The sequence below is a fragment of the Microtus pennsylvanicus genome, chromosome 1, assembly GCF_037038515.1.
Source record: "Microtus pennsylvanicus isolate mMicPen1 chromosome 1, mMicPen1.hap1, whole genome shotgun sequence".
NCBI lineage: Eukaryota > Metazoa > Chordata > Mammalia > Rodentia > Cricetidae > Microtus > Microtus pennsylvanicus.
Window position 1 is genome coordinate 202,402,464 of NC_134579.1, and position 19,726 is coordinate 202,422,189.

Here is a 19,726-nt window from a genome sequence, read left to right on the forward strand (position 1 = left end):
GGATTGTTGTAATTAGTGACCGATGTGAGAAGACCCAGCCCACAGTGGGTGCACCATTCCCTAGGCAGAGCAGCCTGAACTGTGTCGGAATTAAGCAAAAGCAGCAAGCTGACAGCATGGATGTGTTCATTTCTCCCTGCCCTCAACTATGAATGTGGTTTGACATCTTTAAGCTCCAAGTTCCTGCCTCCATGACTTCCTTGCAATGATAAACTATGACCTGGGATTGAGAGCCAAACAGATCTTTCCTGAGTTGCTTTTGGTTAAGGTTTGTCATCAGAAAACGAAACTAGGACAAGCTCTCTGGTTCTAGCAACAAAAGATGCTGAGCAGCCTTTGAATGAATTTTTCCTAATTTTTTGGATTGTGAGTTCTCTTTTGTGAATGTTTTTAAGTTCCACGAGCCATTGTCTAAGAGACACCTGAGCAGAAGGAAGGTTTCCTTTGGGAGACAGGTTACAAATGAGACACAGTGAAGAAGTGAAATCAAAGAAATGTGTCACTCATAGGTCTAGACTGGTTAAAGGTGCTGGTGGGGCCACCAGTCAGATGGTTTAGAGCCCTTCCAAATAGAAATCAGAAGTCTCCAGTGTTTTTATCTCTCTGTATTTGGTAGGCAAGGTGGATGCCATATGTAACAAGTGGTGCTCTCTAGTGTTACAGTCTCCAAACAAGACAGTCTTGAGTGTATTCCTTGGCAAATCCAGTATTCGAGTTGTTCACCTGGAGTCTTAAGGCCCTTGGCTGTGGAGAATAAACATTTTTCTAAATCTCTCCTGAAGGTTCTCTTCTCTAATTCTTTAGATCTTCTATCAACTCTCCACTTTCTTAGCCTGTCTCTCCTTCAGCTTCCCTCTTGTTGCCTGCACTGGCTGCTCTCAAAGTGTTCAACCACTCCTTCACTGTCTTCTACATCCCTGTGTCTAGATGCAGTAACTCAGGGTACCTACCTCTTCTGAGATCACATTCAGGAGCCAGGATTGAAGATGGGGCACCTGACTCTTCTTGAAATCCTGGGCTTATGATAAACAATTAAAGAATCTGGGTGCCAGGGCTGACCAGGATCATTCAGACACGGGTGTCTGCAGCGGGCAGAATCCAAGTAGGTGGCTATGATTTCTGGCAATCAGGCATCTGTCAAGCTTCAGTTGCCTGAAGACTGTGCTTAGACGTCATGGCTTAAGGTTTATATACTAGTTCCTGGAGGATGAGAGCTTAACTTTTCAAGAGTCGAGTGCCAGGAATTAGAATCTTAGTGAGAGCCTTTGCAACAACCTTTGAGGACAACGGACCAAACCACCACCAAGGGTCCTGCTTACTGCCACCATTAGCACACTGCACTCTGAATGTTGCAAGCTCAGACCACACTACTAAAGATAGCAAGAAAAGACCACTTGAGAGAAACTGTTATTGGTCCTGGTGTTTTACCACCAGAAGAGGCAGCACAAAAGAATGCTTCCCAGCGAACTATTGAAGAAGTCTAAACAGCTTGCTTAAAAGCCAGGGAATGAGTGTTTGGACCAATTACAGCTGTTGTGGCTGGACCAAATCACAACTTGACCTCAACAGCAATGACCCATTAGCCTTGTCTCCTAGTACCAGATACAGGAATCCCTCCATCAGGAGAAGGGCGCCCCCTCTGGTCAACATAGAAACAGTTCATTGAGGCTCCCTATTGCAAAAATTCTGCAGAAACGTTCAGATGTGTATTCAGGAGCCCAGGCAAAGAGCTGAAGTCTCTGTGTAGTTGGCTCGAGGCACCAGTGGAGTGTTTGAGATAGCTGCTGATGGCTTGAAGTTTAACTGATAGTCCATATGCTCAAGGCAGCCCAGGCTGCAAAGGAGTCCAGCAACTGCCTCAAATTGTCCCATCTCTAACATCTTTGCGTATATATATTAAAGGAACATTAGAAGGGGGCATTTACAATATAAACTGAAAGAACTAACCGTTAACCATAACAGCAATTTAAGAGATAGTTTACAATGCTTAACACTGTCCAGTGCCCAGAGAGAAGCGAGCCTCCCTCATCTGTATGAGAGGTGCTCAGCAAAGTCTAGAGGTGACAAGAGGCTCAACCAGTGGGTGACAAAACAGGGTGATGGGGAGAGAGACAGCAGCAGAGAGATGCTTGTGAGAACATGCCCTTTTATGGTATGGGTATTGACCCTTGGGCTTTCACATATGAATTTACAGGTCGGCTAGTCTAAAGAACAAATGAACCAAGGCTGAAATTTAACCACATGACTCTGATCATTGAGCATTAGGTTTTGCTATCAATACCAGCCATGGGATATTTGGGGTTTGGGTGAGAGAAGGAACAAATGTGTTGAACTGAAAACAGTCCAACAGGAACAGAAAGTTCTTTCGAGGTCAAAAGCAGAAGGGTTTGACTATTTCAAGTGACTTGTACATGCTTTAAAGCAAATGTCAAGGCAGTGATTGTATCATGACCATCTAAGACATTGCTTTTTTAGAAGTTTTAGCTTATAATGTAATATGTGCTTATATACACACCACACACACACACACACACACACACACACACACACACACACAGTCAATCTGAGTACATCTTTTATAACTGGCCTATTCCAGGACTGGAACAAACAGATAAAAAACCTTGCTTTGCATGGGTTTGTGATGCATCCGGGTGTGCCATGGAGACATGGCAGAGCTTGGCTTGGCACTGCTACATAGTCTTGCCTCTCAGTCTCACATATACATGACAGTACTAATAGCCAATCTTCATAGTGACATCATATGGCCTTGCTGCAAGGGAGGACAAGGTAGCTAAAAACTGGGGTGCCAATGAGCTCCAGTCCCTATCAGACAACTCCTCTGCCTTCTGTTTGCTGTCCTAAGATATAATGTGCCCCCTCAACACACTTTCTATTGGCTAGGCCCAGCACCTGCTTAAAGTTATCTTTCCTTTCCTACTTCCCCTTGGATCCCTCTGTGGTCCTTAGTAGAACCCGGTGCATCCCTCAGGCTTCTCGCTACTACAAATCAAGCTTCACAGCATGATCCTCCCATCTAGCTCGTTCATTTACTGGATCTTGTTGCTGTTGTTGTTGCCTTGTTCCACGAATCCTTCCGGGCATTGGTGCTAAGAGAAATTAACAACTCAAACAAAACGCTTCACCTTTGTGAATTGCGGTTTGACTTGAAAGTCGCAGGAGATAAACAAATAATCTCAATCCATATAGTCTGTCATCTGAAGATGATACGGCAAGAAATACAGCAGAAGTGGAGAGTATTTGCGGGGAGGGTCGAAATAGTCATCTAAAGGGACCGCTTCTTTGGTAAACCAACCATGGTAGGCCTCCATATGAACATGGTGCATTTTTCTCTATAGATGTTCAGGGTATGTGTATATTGTTTCCAAAGGAAGTTTTGTGCAGGTATTCACTGAATCAAATATTGGATCTCAGGGCCTGGAGAGAGGGCTCAGAGGTTAAGAGAATATAACGCTCTTGACAATGACCCAAGTTCGGTTCTCCACACCCATGTCGGGCAGATCACTGTATGTAACTCTAGCTCCAGGGATCCAGTGCCCTCTTTTAGCTTCCATGGGAAACTGCTCTCATGTGTACATGGAGCTACACATGCATACAGCAATCTTAGAGAAAATTAAATTTCAGAATTTGTATCTCCAAAGACCAAAGTGTCTGTGACATGGGCCAGCCCATTCCCCTCAGGTGAGTGGCTTTGGTTGAAGTCTATCTGATGATGCTCTTGGGTATTAGGCTAATCAGGTTAGCCTGGAAATCAGGACAACACAGGTAGGTCCTCAAGAAAGAATCTGAGGACCTGGAAAGCTCTGTAGAACTCAGGAGGCAGAGAGAAGCCTTGGATCACTTCCGTGCTGGCAGTACTGAAAAGCAGACTCTGATGGTTATGGGAACAAAAGGCCAACCTGGAGATGAGGGGCCCCAGGCTTTCCTTCTGCTAGTTATGCAGGGAAATTTTCCTGCCCTCCTTCAAAAATCATGGTGTATTTGTTTATTAAGACTAAGTGGTACCAATTTCTCACCTGATCTTAGGTCTCCGGGAACTCTTTTATAGGTTTTACATGGATTTAGTCCACCACGCTGGGGCCAATTTGTTGGATAAGAGCTGCTTGTTTGTCCCAGCTGCCCAAAACCAAAATAACAACACAGAAACTGTATTAATTAAATCACTGCTTGGCCCATTAGCTCTAGCTTCCTACTGGCTAACGCTTACATTAATTTAACCCATTTCTATTTATCTGTGTATCACCACGAGGTCGTGGCCTACACAGCACATCTATCTCCAGCTGCAGCTCCATGGCATCCCACTGACTCCACCCTTCTTTCTTCCAGCATCCAGCCTAGCTTTCCCTACCTACCTAAATTCTGCCTTGCTATAAGTCCAAAGCAGTTTCTTTATTCATTAATGGTAATCACACCACACAGAGGGGACTACCTCCTCATAAAGTTGTTAGATTTAGGGTCTAATTCATGATGGACTCTGGATCCCTGATAAAAATAGACTAGCCCCACCATGGCTGAAAGAATTCATCAAGGAGAGGGCTGTTCACAGGAGCCCCCAACATCAGGTTAATAAAGAGAAGGACACCCTACTCAGGCACATAGAAGACATGCCTAAGGCCACCTTAGATTAGACCTGCTAAGAACTCTAGGTAAGAGTGAGAGACATGTGGCTTTAGGTTACTTTGTCCCCAACTATGGAAAGAAGGGATATGGGGTGATCAGGTCATAAGTGCACTGACATCAGTAAACAATTGTGGACAGCTGAAGGAAAGAGGGCTCCCCAAGAGCAGCGCCAGACAAAGTGGAGCTGAACTCACAGGAGCAGAGGCATCAAACGGAAAGGTGTGCCTTAGTTTACCGGGCCAATTACCATAGATATCTTGGCTAGCCATGAAAGACATTTGTAACATGAAGGCCGCTTGTTTGTCCTGGCTACCCAGAACTGAAATAATCACACAGAAACTATATTCATTAAAACACTGCGTGGCCCATTAGCTCTAGCTTCTTATTGGCTAACTCTTACATATTCATTTAACCGATTTCTGTTAATCTGTGTATCACCAAGAGATTGTGGCCCACCAGTAAAGCTTCAGCGCGTCTATCTCTGGCAGTGGGTCCATGGTGTCTCGCTGACTCTGCCCTTCTTCCTCCCAGCATTCAGTTCTGTCTTCCCTGCCTACCTAAGTTCTGCCCTATCAACAGGCCAAGGCAGTTTCTTTATTCATTAACCAAAAAAAGCAACACACAGACAGAAGGACCTCCCACACCAAGCATTTCTTTCACAGTTAAAAATCAAGGTGTCTGTAATGTGGATTCTTATAAGGTGTCTCAGAGAGAACCACACCAGGATTGCTCCCAGCTTCTGGGGGCTCCATGTTTCCTTGGCAGCCTTAGGTGGGGACCAGACCTCTCCAAACTCAAATTCCATCTTCCTCTGACTTTATTCCTCATCTCTGACTCTGTATTTATGATTTTACTGTCTTTCTCTTATTAAAAAATAAACAACAACCATTATCTCTTATGTAGGTGTTGAGGATCTAAATGTGAGCCCCTCAGACTTGTATGACAAGTGCTTTACTAAATGAGCCCTCTCTCTCCATGGCCTCCAAGTTACTGTTTTACCAGTGATTAATAAAAACTTGACATCTGTCATATAATTAAAGATATGTTACATTTGTTTATGCTATGGAACATTTGTTTAATAATGCAAAGATGTGTTGCATTCTTTTATGTTGCATTTTTTTAACTCTATGAAGCTGTGTTACATTGACTGCCTAAAATATCTGATTGGTCTAATAAAGAGCTGAATGGCCTATAGCTAGGCAGGAGAAAGGATAGGCAGTCCTGGCAGACAGAGAGAATAAATAGGAGGAGAAGTCTAGGAAGAGAAGATCAAAAATAAGAAAAGAGAAGGAGAAGAGGATATCAGAGGCCAGTCACCCAGCTACACAAGCAGCAATGGAGTAGAAAGAAGAGAAAGGCATATAGAATAGAGAAAGATAAAAGCCCAGAGGCAAAAGGTAGATGGGATAATTTAAGAAAAGCTGGCTAGAACAAACCAAGCTAAGGTGGGAAATTTATAGGAAAAAATAAGACTCTGTGTGATTTAATTAGGAGCTGGGTGTGGATTCCCCAAGGAATAAAAAGATTAAAGAACAACCAACTACAGACATCTTACACTACAACTCTTCCTCCTCAGTGAAACAGACATAGGAAAGGAAGAGTTAAGCTGTCATACTACATAAGCAAGATTGGACAAACTGGACACGATGACTCATTTCTCACAACATAAAAACTGGGCTCTTGGTGCAATATCTAATGAAGCAGACTCTTAAAATGTTTTCAGCCCCATGAAAAAGCATTCTTAAGCAAATATTAATGGGTACAAAAACCACCCTCCCATATTTTTTTAAGGGAAAGTGATGCCAGATTAGGAGCTCAAATACATATTATAGAACAGACCACTCTGCCAACTGGACAGCCTTGGCAAGTATTTCCTGGATCTTATACAAGTTGTCATCCTTTGTAAGCCAGGGCAGAGCAAACTGGCAAGACATATTCCACATAATATGCCACAGCCAAGCTTATGAGTCTGACCATGTTAGCAATCTCAAAGCCCACTCTGGTTTTCCCTCAGAATTAGGAAACAGACAAAGGGTAAGAAGTAAGAGTCAGTAAGTTTATACGTTTCAAATTTGAAAGTGCCTCATCCACTGGTAAGATCCTGTATCACTGCAAGACGTAATAGCCACCATCCTTGTGAGACCAGGCAGGTAAGAGGGCACCTGCTGACACAGGGAGAAGGTACAGGACGGAGCAAAGTCACACACACTAGAAATTTCTCTAAGCAAAAGGAGAAACAACCATAATTAGAGGAGCACAGGGCAGAGTTTGAAAGGCTTTGGGGTCATCTAACTCTTCTTAGTCCATTAGCCTCCCTAGTCTGATCATGACCTCTGTGATAAAGGTTAAAATGAGATGATTTTTATAGCAGCTTTATCGCGAGCAGAAAGAGGAGACATCCAGGGTCAAAAAGCAACTCATTGCCCTCTAGTTTTTCTCTCACCTCCCCTTCATCACTTCCAGGTTCTTTGCCAAAATAAACTTCAAAGATATTTTTCACTTAGGTTTCACTTAGGCTCTTTCTCCCCTTGCTATGCTTACCATGATTCCAGCATTCATGTCTCCGCTCAGCTGTCATAAACATTGTCATAGACTGTGCGTGTGTGTTGGAGAAGATAGGTGGGAAGACACCGAAAGATAAAACTGACAAAAAGCAGGCCCAACATTCCAGAGACACACATGAAGACAGGAATATAGGATTGCTGCTTATGTGTTCCTGGGATCAGAACAACTGACTCTTCATAACCAACAGCCATGATGTCACCAAGTCGGCTCCATCTCTGCTATCTAAACCCTATTGGATAAAGGATAAGCAATTTTTTTTTTCTGACAATAACATTAAGACCTTCAAATAAACCTCCAAGTTCCTTTGGTTTTGAAATTCAATCAGTCATATTCAAGGAGATGAACCTTACTGGTAAAGAGGATAAAGCCTAGGAATTATCAAGATACAAAGAAACTCGGGTCCCTTGGCAAGCAAGGGTGCATGACCTGTAACAGCGGGATCTAACCAGCCTTAAAAAAGGGCTATCTGCTGGTTTCCTAAATTAGGCTTATTGAAGAAGACTGCAGAAAGTCACTGTGCAGAAAGGCATGGGCGCTTTCCTTAGACTTGGGAACAAGAAACGTAGACCATTACTTCACAACAGTGCAGCTGGACTCAGCATAATAAACTGTACACATCAGGGAAAGGATTCCACCCGAAGTCAGAGTGATCATAGGATGATATTTAGGAAAACATCAAGTGCTATTATTAATAACCAGAGAGCTAAGCTATTCTGAGTGCATGGCTTTGTGGACCAAAAGTTTATAGAACGGTTAATACTGTTATATATTTTCTTTTTTTAATTAGAACTTGCCTAGGACATTTCTCAGGTTTAAAAAAATGAAAACTTAAAATTAGTATATGTCTGCTCAAACACACACAGTACTCCTGGGGGACAGCACTATCAGCTCTCCGGAACACTTTATAAACGGTTGGGACTTTTTCCATGGGAAAATTCATGGCTGGTTAAGTTGAGTCACTTGTGAATAAGAGTAGAGCTCCAAGCAGACTGAAAATTCTTTGTGATTCAAGAGGTGATTGAGTCATCAATGAACCTATGCCTTGTGTTCCGTTCTAGGAAATACTGGCTTAAAGTGGGAGATTAATCTACATTACTGAGCACGTCATGGGAGGAGCGGATCGGCACTACTCCTCTCTCATCGGTGCTCAACAAAGCTTTGGTCTCTTCCTTATCCACCTGGCGCTTTTTGAAGACCGTGAAAGAAACATTCGCTATTAATACTCCCATGAAAGAACATTAATTACTGTTATTAGTAAAGGAGATGTCAACTAACAAAATAAATCTTTTTATTCACTCACTCTAACATCCATTTTGTGCTGATGAACCTATGAAATGATAGATGGTCACTGGCCATTAAGGTACCAAGTAGTGATTCAGAATCTCTTCCTTGTCTTTTAGGATTGGGGTGGGAAATTAAATGCTAGTATATCAGAGTGGGTTGCTTCAGCTAAGTAGATAGCACCTGGGATCAGTAAAGGAGAAATATCTGACCTGACATAAACTATTTTTTTTCTCAGTATTCTAGCTCCAAAGTATGTGTGATTTTCTTCATGCCAATACTATCGTCAACTCTTTAGATCCCAAGTGGTTTGTTATACAGTAATTCCATTCTGAAACAATTTCCCCAGCTAAAGATATTAATGTCATAAACCCACTCCCTCAGCAGATGCCAGCCATAGGAATTGGGTGCCCAGGGTACCTATACATCTGTCTGACTCTCCTACAGAATCCGGGACTCCTACAACCCTCTTCTCAATTGCCAAAATGACTTGCAGAGCTCAGGAAGACACGTTGATGACTATCAATGGTTTATTTTAAATACTCTAACCCAAGAGCAGCTAAATGGTCAAGGTATGGTGCAAAGATTAGGGAGTTCCCACACCTTCTCTAAGCATGCCTATTCCCACCACCTTGATATGTGAGCCAATTCTGAAGACTTACGCCTCTATTAAAGGGTCTTACGGAGGCCTCATTATAGCGGGCCTGGTTTAATCATTAGTCACTGGTTTTGACTCAGTTCTCTGTTCCTCTTCCCTTCTTGAAAGTTAATGTAGGAACATGAGAAGGAAGGTAGAGCGGAAGTTATAACCCTTTAACTGGGGGCATTCTCTTTCCGGCAATTAGCTTTCAAGGTCCTACCTAAGGACCTTGCTTTACAGTTCTGTAATTCACAGAAAGTTCTATCTGCAGAGCCGGCAGCACACATGTGCATGCAGTCACCCATGCACAAGCATGCGCACAGAAAGTATGCAAGCAAGATGGGGCCTTTTAGTACATAGCCAAAAGAGTGATGTGTCTTTTGTATTCTGTGGATTTGAAGGATCTCACACTCAAGGGTGTGCATACCAGAAGCTGACCTGCCCGTAAAGTGTGTTCACCAAGACCAGCTGCGGCAGCTCTCCCTGCTTGTTCTCACTGTGAGTGTGAGTGTGTGTGTGTGTGTGTGTGTGTGTGTGTGTGTGTGTCTCAAAAGCATCTCACCAGTACAGGGCATTGTTCTGTTCAGACACAACTTCAATCTTAGGAAAACCCTAGGAAACAAAACTCTCCCAGGACACAGCCCCGAGAGACCACCAAATATTATGTATTGTATATGATCTTACCATCAAAAGGTGTAGAATTACTCACATTTTGCCAGAACATTTTTGGAGGCCTTGTTCTGACGATTGCTGTAAACTATTTTTGAAAACGTGGTGACTGAAAGAGACATCCTACAGGCTTTTCCTCCCACTTACAGTTATGATGTTATTTTCCTCTTCATATATGAAAACTCCTGGAGGCAATAACTACCTGTGTTCGGTGTGTTCTGAAGGGCGTGTGGCGTGCCATCAGGGAATTTCTGTCTCTAATGCAATGCCATCTGCTGATCCCGTGACATGTGTATGAATAAGCCCTGCCCCCACCGCTTGCTTGGTCTGTGCATTTAATTAAGTGCACAAATTCCTACAGGCATGTGGTTAAAAGGGCGCTGGCAGATTTCCCCTCTGGAGGGCTTGGCTCTGGGTAGCTGGAGCCCTTGCTGGCACTGGAATTCCAAACATGCCTGCATGTGTAACAAGAAGTCCTGAGTTAATAGCATGGCAGCCTTTGTCAGCTTCCATCTCAGCTCACTGCACGAGCTCTGTAATAACTCATACTGAAATAGAACCATCTGAGGGGGCTCTGTATCCGTTCCTTCATACAAAATTAGCATTTGTGAACACAAACGTAGGGACATTAACCACATGAACACTTCAAAACAGTCCTCTTGGTTTCACCCTGGTGGTTGTTTTATTTGGTTCATTTATTTTGCAATACAAAACAACTTACTGAGGCTGATACATACGTGTAAAAACCCACAAAACAAAAATAAAATACCTTTGAGGTGTATTAACTGCCATAAACGTGGTACCTTAGGATGCAACATAACTTATCACAAGCTCAGCGTGTGTGCACGTCCACACATTCACATGTCTGTCGTTTTTATTGTGGAGACATTTACTGATATGTGGTATTTACTGATAGGATAGGTAACAAAATCCAGGACAAAATTGCTCTAGATTTGGGAGCTTCTCATTGAAAGAGAATTGCTCCTTCCCTGAGTCTCATCTGAGCACTATTTGATTGCGGAGAAAATGTAAAATAAAAGCAAATGTAGACAGGACGTAGTCACATGACCTATTTGACTTGATCTTCAGCCACCGAAATATCTGTGTGACTAAATGCTTTGCATAGCTTCTTATTAACCTTGCCATGGTAGGCAAAGAGTAAGCAGAGGGTTGGGGCTGTAGGGAAGTCCCACCAGCTGTGAGCAGTGAAGAGGTCAGAGTGGTGGCTATGGGGACACCTTATATCCTACAAAGCTCAGGCATTGATCTGTTAGCTGTTGGCTAAAAGCTCCCTGTGGAAAATCTGCAGCTACAGCCGTAGTCTGGTAACCATGGCATGCTAACAGGCTGGCTTTGAGAATTCCCAATTAGACTGAGGAATGAAGGAACACTGGACGGTTCTCTCCTCCTGATTACAATCAGTTGGAGATCGATTCTCTTGTCTGGTGAAAGGGAGAGGCATGGTGAATGGAAATAGCGAAATTTCAAAGGGTAGAGATGCTTAAATCCCACAGATGCATCTTTCTCTCGCTTCAGCTAGTTGGGAATACAAACCCCAGATCAGAAACCTTAACGTTTTGTAAATAGGTTAAGAGACAAGAACACGGTAGAAACCATAATGCTATTTTATCTGCTCGTAGGTTTCAGTTTTCATCTTCAAAGCCTAATGCTGTTCCTCCAATTAGTTTGAACTCATCCACCCTCACCCCCATCCCCCCGCACTTTTACATCCTATCTCTGCCCCTGTCATCATGAGAAAAGCAGGAAATAGAGAACCTGCACCTGCTGGTCCTGACCCTAATCTCCCATGACTCATTGCTTTTCTCTTGAGACCAAGCTTGCACTCAGTCACCTTGATAAAGTGCTCCCAATAGAAAGAGCTTCATGCCTCCTCAGTGCTCATCTTCCCCGGTGGCTCTGCAGACCCCTCCTCAACCCATCCAGCTCTTCCCTGGACTACCAGGGCACTGCAGCCCCACCCTAGCTGGCCCCTACCATGCCCTTCTACAAATTCCAAGGCTTTGGGGTCTCTTTATGCTCCCGCTCTACCCTCTCCTTTGTGTCATGCCTGTGGCTTTCATGCGGGTTTTCCCTCCTTTCTAGTTATGCTCTGACCTGTCATCATCTCCCAGGTCAAGACGTTTGTTCAAAGCACTTAGAAACTTCCATTCCCATCCTCTCCCCTGAACAGACTCCTGACCCTCCATTTGAACACTCTAAATGTGCATTCGACACTAAAACTTCTGCTATGTCAAAACCAGTCTCATCTCATCACAGAGTAAACCCTTGGTCCTTCCTAGTCCAACCCCAGTCTTTTGTCTCTTTGCTCTAGATTTCCAATTGCTTCGAGGCCATCGGGATATAGCTAGCTGACCTGAGAGAGTAGCAGTGCTGCTTTAGAGGTCATGGTCCAAGCTTGGCTCTGGCTGCTCATTTGCTGAGTGTGGAGACAGGGATGCTCATTCTGGGAAGAGGCTAAGGACTCTCCATTGGCCTTTCTACCTCTCAAGAGTTTCATCCACTTCTACCCAATGTTCTCTCTCCCTCCTTTTCCTCACTATATCCTTTGGCAAACATCGTAAGAAAGTCCTTGCGTACCTCTTCTATTTTAGCAGCCTGTCTTCAGAATACCCAAACTAAAACAAATTCGCATCTGTTAAAAACAACCGACTATTCTCAGAGGGACTCTCAGGCACTTCCCTTTCTTTTATTCACAAACGAATGCTCATTTCCTCCTGTTGCCTCAGGAAAACACCACAGCCAAAGCTGTATAACAAGCAGAAGTTGATCGCCTGGCAGTTCTTGAAGTTAGAAATACAAAAGACAGGTTCGGCAGGATGGGTTCCTTCTGGACACTTTCAACGTGTGCTGGATAGTTTTATGCCAACGTGATACAAGCTAGAGTTATCAAAAGGGAACCTCAATTGAAAAAAAAATGCCTCATAAGACCGAGTGGCAGGCAAGCATGTAAGGTGTTTTCTTAATTAGTAACTGATGAGGCCAGGCCCAGTCCGTGGTGGGTGGAGCCATCCTTGGTCTGGAGGGTTTGGGTTCTATAAGTAAGCAGGCTGAGAAAGCAATGGGAAACAAGCCAGTAAGCAGCACCCCTCATGGTCCCCACGTTCCTGCTTGAGTTCCTGTCCTGACTTTGCTTGATGATGAACAATGAGCAATGTGGAAGTGTAAGCCAATCAAACCCTTTGCTTTCTGAGCTGCTTTAGTCATGGCCTTTTGTTGAAGCAACAGAAACCCTAAGACTTGTCTGTTTCGTGGTTCTTCTCTGCTTCTTGTGACACTGCAATCCTTAGCTTATAGACCCATGGCTCCCGTCTCTATCTCTGTGCTCACATTGACTTTTCCCTGTAAGAGTTTTATACCCAGAAACTAAAGTATATTGAATAACCATCCCTATTGTCTCACACCTTTAACCTCCAATCATTATTTACCCATGCCTAAATACATACCATATACTCAGCCAAAATTTATTTGAAAAGATTAAATATGACCAATTAACAGACAAGAATATCGCTTATTCAACATGATGAGTTCATTGGAACTGATGTCAGGGATGTGGTAGACGGTCCTTCATTGAATATTGAAACTTCTTTAGAAAGTACTGGTAAGCGGCTGTGTGGGAGAGGAGTTGATGGGAATTAGATGTTATAGATATGAAGAAGCAGCACCTGAGTAGCATTGGCCAAGTGAAGGGAACAGGCACATGGGCCCCCGCCTCCGGGATCTGTGTGTGCGCATCATTGAGACAGTGCATACCAAGCTTTCAAGTCCCCATAAGCACACAAGATATGGACTCTGGAGAATCTGTCCCAGACCCAAGAGCAGTAGGGACCAGAAGAGCACACAGCCATGCTGTTGTCTGAGCTCCTTCGCATTACATGTACACACTTTTACATTACATTTGCATGCTTTTTACGTACTCCTTACGGTACACTTACATTTATTCTTGCTGGACCTCTTTCTTCCCTGAGAACAGAAAGAAGAGGGGAACACCATGCCACAGCCCTGTGCTGCCTTTCATCTCACTTTCTACTACATTTATGACAGTTACTCCAGAACCAGAATAGGCTTCCAACGACAGGCGCAGAGTCTTTGGCGATTTCCACTTTCCTGGACCTTTAGCACCTGTGCCCCGGGAATGATTTCACAGCCCCCTCCCCAAATATCCTCTCATCTTTGTGTGTGTTTCCACATTTATGTCATAAAATTTTCCTGGCCCCCTGACCCATGTCAGCAAGCCCTCTGTCGCATATGACTTGTATTTTGCTGGTGACTTATAGTTCTCTTCCACTATCTTGACTTTATAAAAACATCCCTTTTCCCCTAAACTTTGAGGTTGTTGGTGATATCAGTGCTCCTTTGTAAGTATCTGATATCTGTGATCAACTTTTATATACACACAGTGTTCAATAGATGTCTCCTAAATAAATAATTGAAGCAGCTGTGAATATTTTTGTGAATATGCCATAGTAACTATGACCTATATGCCTTTGGGGGGTCACTCCAGCTAGGTTTCTTAGTCCATTATTTCTTTATAAATTCCTCTTTGAATGATCACAGGGCTTTAGAAAAAAAGACCCTTTCATATTCTAAAAATAAGAACAGGACAAGCGAAGTAGTTATTTATGCATGGTAGACTACCGCTGCAAACTGTTTTAAATATGGGCTAATTTCTAGTGCAGGGAGTCTGTTGTCGTGTTACCTAGTGGGTAGCCGAGCCGTGTTTTTCCGTCATAAAACAATTAGAAACTGAAATTAAGAATGTTCATACAAATTAATATTCACACTTTGAATCCTTTGTCAATTGAAATATTTTGAAACGGCCAGCTGACAGTCAGAGTGGTCATTTCATCGTCACAAATCTGAGGACCTGGAAGACAGGAAACCATTGTTATTGTTTCTTCCACAAAACCTTTCTGACTTTGGCCCTAGGAACTACCTGGCCCATCTAATGAGTGCAGGGAATGGAGGGCTCTGGTTCAACGAGGCAGAATCTTTGCTAACTAGACAGAGATTCATTGTACCCAACTATCTGGGGCTTAGCTCTGACCATCTTTTCCTCTGCCTGGAAACAGCTAAAGCATATTTCCATTCCTTTCTGATCCCTGTTAAAGTCTCCCCTCTAGCCCACCCATGAAAACATGTCACCTTGATTTAAAGTGAAATTAACCCCCCTGGGGTTTCACAACAACATAACAGTGGAAGACTTCCTAACTCCTCACCAACTTCCTTTCATGCACAAATAAATTGAATTTTGCTTTCCCTCCCCCTAAAACCATAATGATGCTCACTCTGAAACTCTCAGCAGCCCAGAGACTCAACTGACCTGAGAACTGCTATCATTGTCTTTAAGCGATGGCATCTTAATCTCTATTTCTCTCTTCTTTTCCTAGGTAAGTGGTATTTCTTCTTCATTGCTTCGGGGAGTATTGATCTGTCTGGTAAGTGTTCGCTTTGTTGTGGGACCTGGTGTGGCTTGAAGGCTACAGGAGAAGCGCCTGTGAGAGCGAAAAGACGAAGTAGAAAGCACTAGTTGCTTTTCAGTGGGATGCTGGTACGTGTTAAATCTACTTCAGATGGATGTTGTTGTGGGGGGATCACTGTTTGGACCTGTCACTCACTTTGTTCTTATTTCGGGAAGAAGGCCTAGTGGCTGATGAATTGTTGATAAAAGTTGCCTTTCAGACAATCTTTTTATGTGAATTTTCTTTTCAAAATTTTTTTTAGCTTCTTTCTGCTGTCATTGAACTTTTCTAAATGCCTTCCATTCCAATATTATAGAACCAAAGGGAGATATTTTATTTAGGACTTTGCTAATTATGTGAACCATGTTGTTCTGCTATAATGACTGTGTCCCTCCCCCTGCCTCTGTCATCCTCTGGTCTCCTCCCATACACAGTGTCTTCACCCATACAGTATTGGGGGTTTAGAGGGACTACATGGCCATTAAGTTCTACCGTATTACAACATCTCTATTGAGTTACAAAATCTGGTATGCTCCCATCTCTCTAGTTAGAATCACATATGCGTTTTGTTGTAATTTCTTCCTATGAGTTAATGACAGGAATTGGTATTTTTCTAGATAATACTGTTCATGCTGGGATTTCTCCCTTAAAAGAATGACAGAGGCACAACATAGATTAGACACAACGAGAAAAATAAACCTAAGTCCTCGGATTTACTCATATCTTAGTAGAATGTAAGTGGCATAGGGTGGCTTTATTTTGTTTCTAAGAGTTGACTCTTCCACTTCCTGGAGGTGACGTAGAAAATGCTGTCAGTGCTGTATTCTGATTGAAGAAGAGGAAGAGTCACATGTATGTGGCTTTCTTACATTTTTTCGTTCAGGTTATTGGTTCTGGTGGACATGGTTGCTCCTTAAAGATATTGGACGTGGTTCGGCTATATTCTAGAATTTGCTGTTTCATATTCCTTATCCAAAACAAGCAAAACAACCTTGTTCTTCTATTAGTTAATTAATCAGAGGTATACGTAGGATTTGGGGCTGTTGTTTGTTTTTCTTGAGCAGATTTTCATTGAAACGTTTGGCACTAGCATGGTTTCTGTAGAGGATTTTTCTAGAATCAGACCTTAAAATAGGTTTTACTTGTGTTTATGTGTGTTTAATAGGACGTGTTTGAAAAAGAGTCCCCAGAGGTCACCTAAGTTGCCCTTGATATGTTCAAAAGACTACAGATGTTGCTTTAAATAACCCATAATGCGATTCTGAGCCCCTGCTGTTTCCAGTCTTGCAGTAGAATTTTTCTATTAAAGATTCTGGATTAAAGAGATCAGAAAACAGGAGACGAAAAGACGGCCAGGTGAAGGGGTTAGGTTTCAGACATGCATGGGCTTTCTCAGAGACTTTGAAGCCTATCAGAGCCCCAGAGACATGGGGACCAAGACGCTATTTGAACAGCTTGCTTAACAATGGGCTGGACGGTGAGCCACATTTTAAATTGACAAAGTTAGCCCTTGTGGGTACCTTTTTATTCTTTGCCTTTGACCTTATTGGATGCCATAAATGAAATATGGTGGTGTGGGTTTGAAAAGGCCAGGGGCTACGTATTTATACCAATCCATTGACAGGGGAAAGAAACCGAGGAGTGAGCAAACACAGTTTGTTTAACTCCATCCAGTTAGCTCGGGAGCCGTCATACAAAGACGCCGTGGTTCTAATCTGTAACTCTGTTTGGGCATGAGATCTTCCTTTGTTATTTTTAAAATCTTTTCATTTTATTCAGGTAAGCCATGCGGAAAGGTCAGATCTGACAAGGTAGCTTGGCTTTATGCTCACTAGAAAAGGAACCTGAAAATACTTAATGTGAGAGAGTCTATTTTTAATGTAGATTTCGTGATTTATTCCAGGCTATTTCTGTTATGAATGGCTTCCACTTTGCAATCAGATGCAGTAGAGTCTCTGCCTGTGAGCTCATTTCAAATATCCTTATTTGTCATACTAGAAAATGCCAATGTAACCATCTACATTTAATGACCATGCCAGATTTCTACATGATTATATGAGTGATAGTTGTACAACATTCTTTTCTGCGTTGCTCGAAAATTCATGTGCAATACCATTAACTAACAGATATTATAATTCTTCAACATTAAATTTTTAATTATATTACATTCATTTTGCTACATAGCATTCATCATATAATCCAAATATGACCAAGTGTGTTGAAAAATTGTCCTGAATATTGAGAGGCTTTGTGATTAATCTCTTCACGTTAGTGACTATGTCCGTATTGTACTGATAATGAGAACTACAATGTCCCCTTGTCCTTATGAAATTACAATACCAAAGAAGAGGTCATAGGGAATGTCAGCCTTAAAAATGGAGATGATTGCAAAGCAGGATGGGGGATCTAAGGCATGGTGTAGAAATCAGATGTCTTGGGAAGATTAGGAAGTGTTGAAATTTGCACATGGTTCATTGTGTAAAAAGCACACACACACAGCTTCTGTCTCTACAGCTGAGCCGATCTTTCTGAACTCTCACTATGTCAAGTAGAGAATCTGGGTTTGCTAATGACTTGCTCTCAGTCTCTTATGTAAATGGTCCTCTTCCATTACAAAAATAAAATACACCTGCTCACCTCCCTAAAGGTTCTGACTGAGAGAACCAGTTTTCCTAAAGCTTCCATGACAAGCTGGCTGGCTGGCTAGACATAGGGGGTGCTTGAGGCATCACCTCTCAATGCCCTGCTTGGTCATACATACACACTGCTGAGACTGCCCTAGGTCCCAGATTCCTGGAGTAAACTGTGGTTTTAGGCCTCTTCCCTTGGTATGTCCTCCTAAGCTTTAGTTAGATTACTTTTGTCCTCCAGCCGGCAAGGTTATCCTGCAACCTACTATAACGACTGCTAGGCTGTGGATTGCCAGCCAATACCGATGACGCACAGACATCTGGGACATCTACACAGAGTAGTTCTGCTAGACTAACAGGTTTGCTGGAGGCTTTTGGTCCCCTGCTACATCCGCCCAATGGAACATCCTGAAACCCATTGAAACAGTCTTTCCCAAACGCCCCAAAGTATGCAGGATATAAAACCACTCTCTCACCCTCAAGTCAGTGTGGCATGTTTGCCTTGAGATTGGGAAGCAAGGCAACCTGAGGAGATGGGTTCTCTGCCCCCTCCCCACTGTCCTTTGGGAATGGTCCTCTACTCTTTCTCATTTGCTTCATCATACCCAGGGTTCTCTCTGTTCGTAGTGGATGGTAAATCCCATAAACTAATAGCCAATTTGGTTTTATTCTAAAGGAAAACAATTAAGATTTTAAAAGATTCTTTTCTCATCAGCCTTGACTTTTAGAATTACCAACTTAACTCAAAAATTTTAATTTTGATTACAGACACGACTCCCCTCCTTTTTCTCCCCTCTTTTATTGCTCTTTTTATTTCTACTAACATAACCCTAGAGTCCTCTCTATACCAAGCAGGTCACTACCTTGGGCTCATAAGTGACCAACTCATTTACACAGAAATTGAGAAGAAAATACATTAAAACATGTCAGTATGTTTTCAGGGAGATTGTGCCTTTGATCAGCACAAACTAATGAGAGGGCTGCAGAGAAAGACTCCATTGACATGAAGGGAAAGATGGGCATGGACGATTAGCAAGACATCCAGTCACAGAGCAGCACATTTCTCAAGCACCTTCGGCAAAGCAGTAGTTGAATAAAATATTCCGAAAGACACAAAACAATTCTGTTTGAGAGGTACCCCATAGCATAGCATGTGTCCCTCCACGGAGATCTAGAACATGTTTAGAATATTAACATTTCAGATAAATCCTGACATACAAGCATGCATCTAGCTCCATTTAACCCATGTGGGCCAAACTCGTGTTCATACTTGGTAATTTAGGTAAGTCAGCTGCTGCTAAGCTAATGATGGGTTGGGGGTAGTTCTTGCGGCCTAAGAACGCCATACCATTCTTAGTAAGGACATAATATATAAAAGATATACTAAAAATGTATGCCAAATCATTTCTTGAGGGTTTGGAGTTTCTCAAAATTCCTGGCTTCTTTTTTAAGATGTGTGAAATATCAGTTATGTTCACTACCTGTTTGTGTACCACTCTCGAGGTGGGGGGGCCTGGGAGAACGGAGCCGATCAATAAATAAAAAAAAAGAAATGAGGCAGACCAACGTCTGATGAAATAGCCAACTTTATTCAGAGCATCAGACAGTTTATAGTCTGAGGGTTAAGAAAGGTCACAGGAGTCAAGTGTCCAATGACAAGGCACACGTAGTGAACTAGTCACACATAGTAGGCAAGCTATATGTGGCAAACGCCTGTGTTTCCATAGAGGCATATGAACAGATACAATTAGCCAGCTGTAATGGATAATCTGAGGTAAACTCACTCCTCTCTGCTACACCTGGGAGGAGGACAAAACCACATT

The 19,726-nt window shown here is 42.7% G+C and overlaps 1 protein-coding gene across 1 annotated transcript in view; it reads left to right on the plus strand.

Annotated features, from left to right (window-relative positions):
• Samd5 (sterile alpha motif domain containing 5) overlaps positions 1–19,436 on the plus strand; it is a 416,281-nt gene extending 396,845 nt beyond the window's left edge. Inside the window, exon 2 of the mRNA XM_075949162.1 lies at positions 15,202–19,436. Coding sequence (XP_075805277.1) covers positions 15,202–15,288 — 87 coding nt within the window. The 3' untranslated portion in view covers positions 15,289–19,436. The remainder of the gene's footprint in view (positions 1–15,201) is intronic.
• Positions 19,437–19,726: the final 290 nt, after the last annotated feature.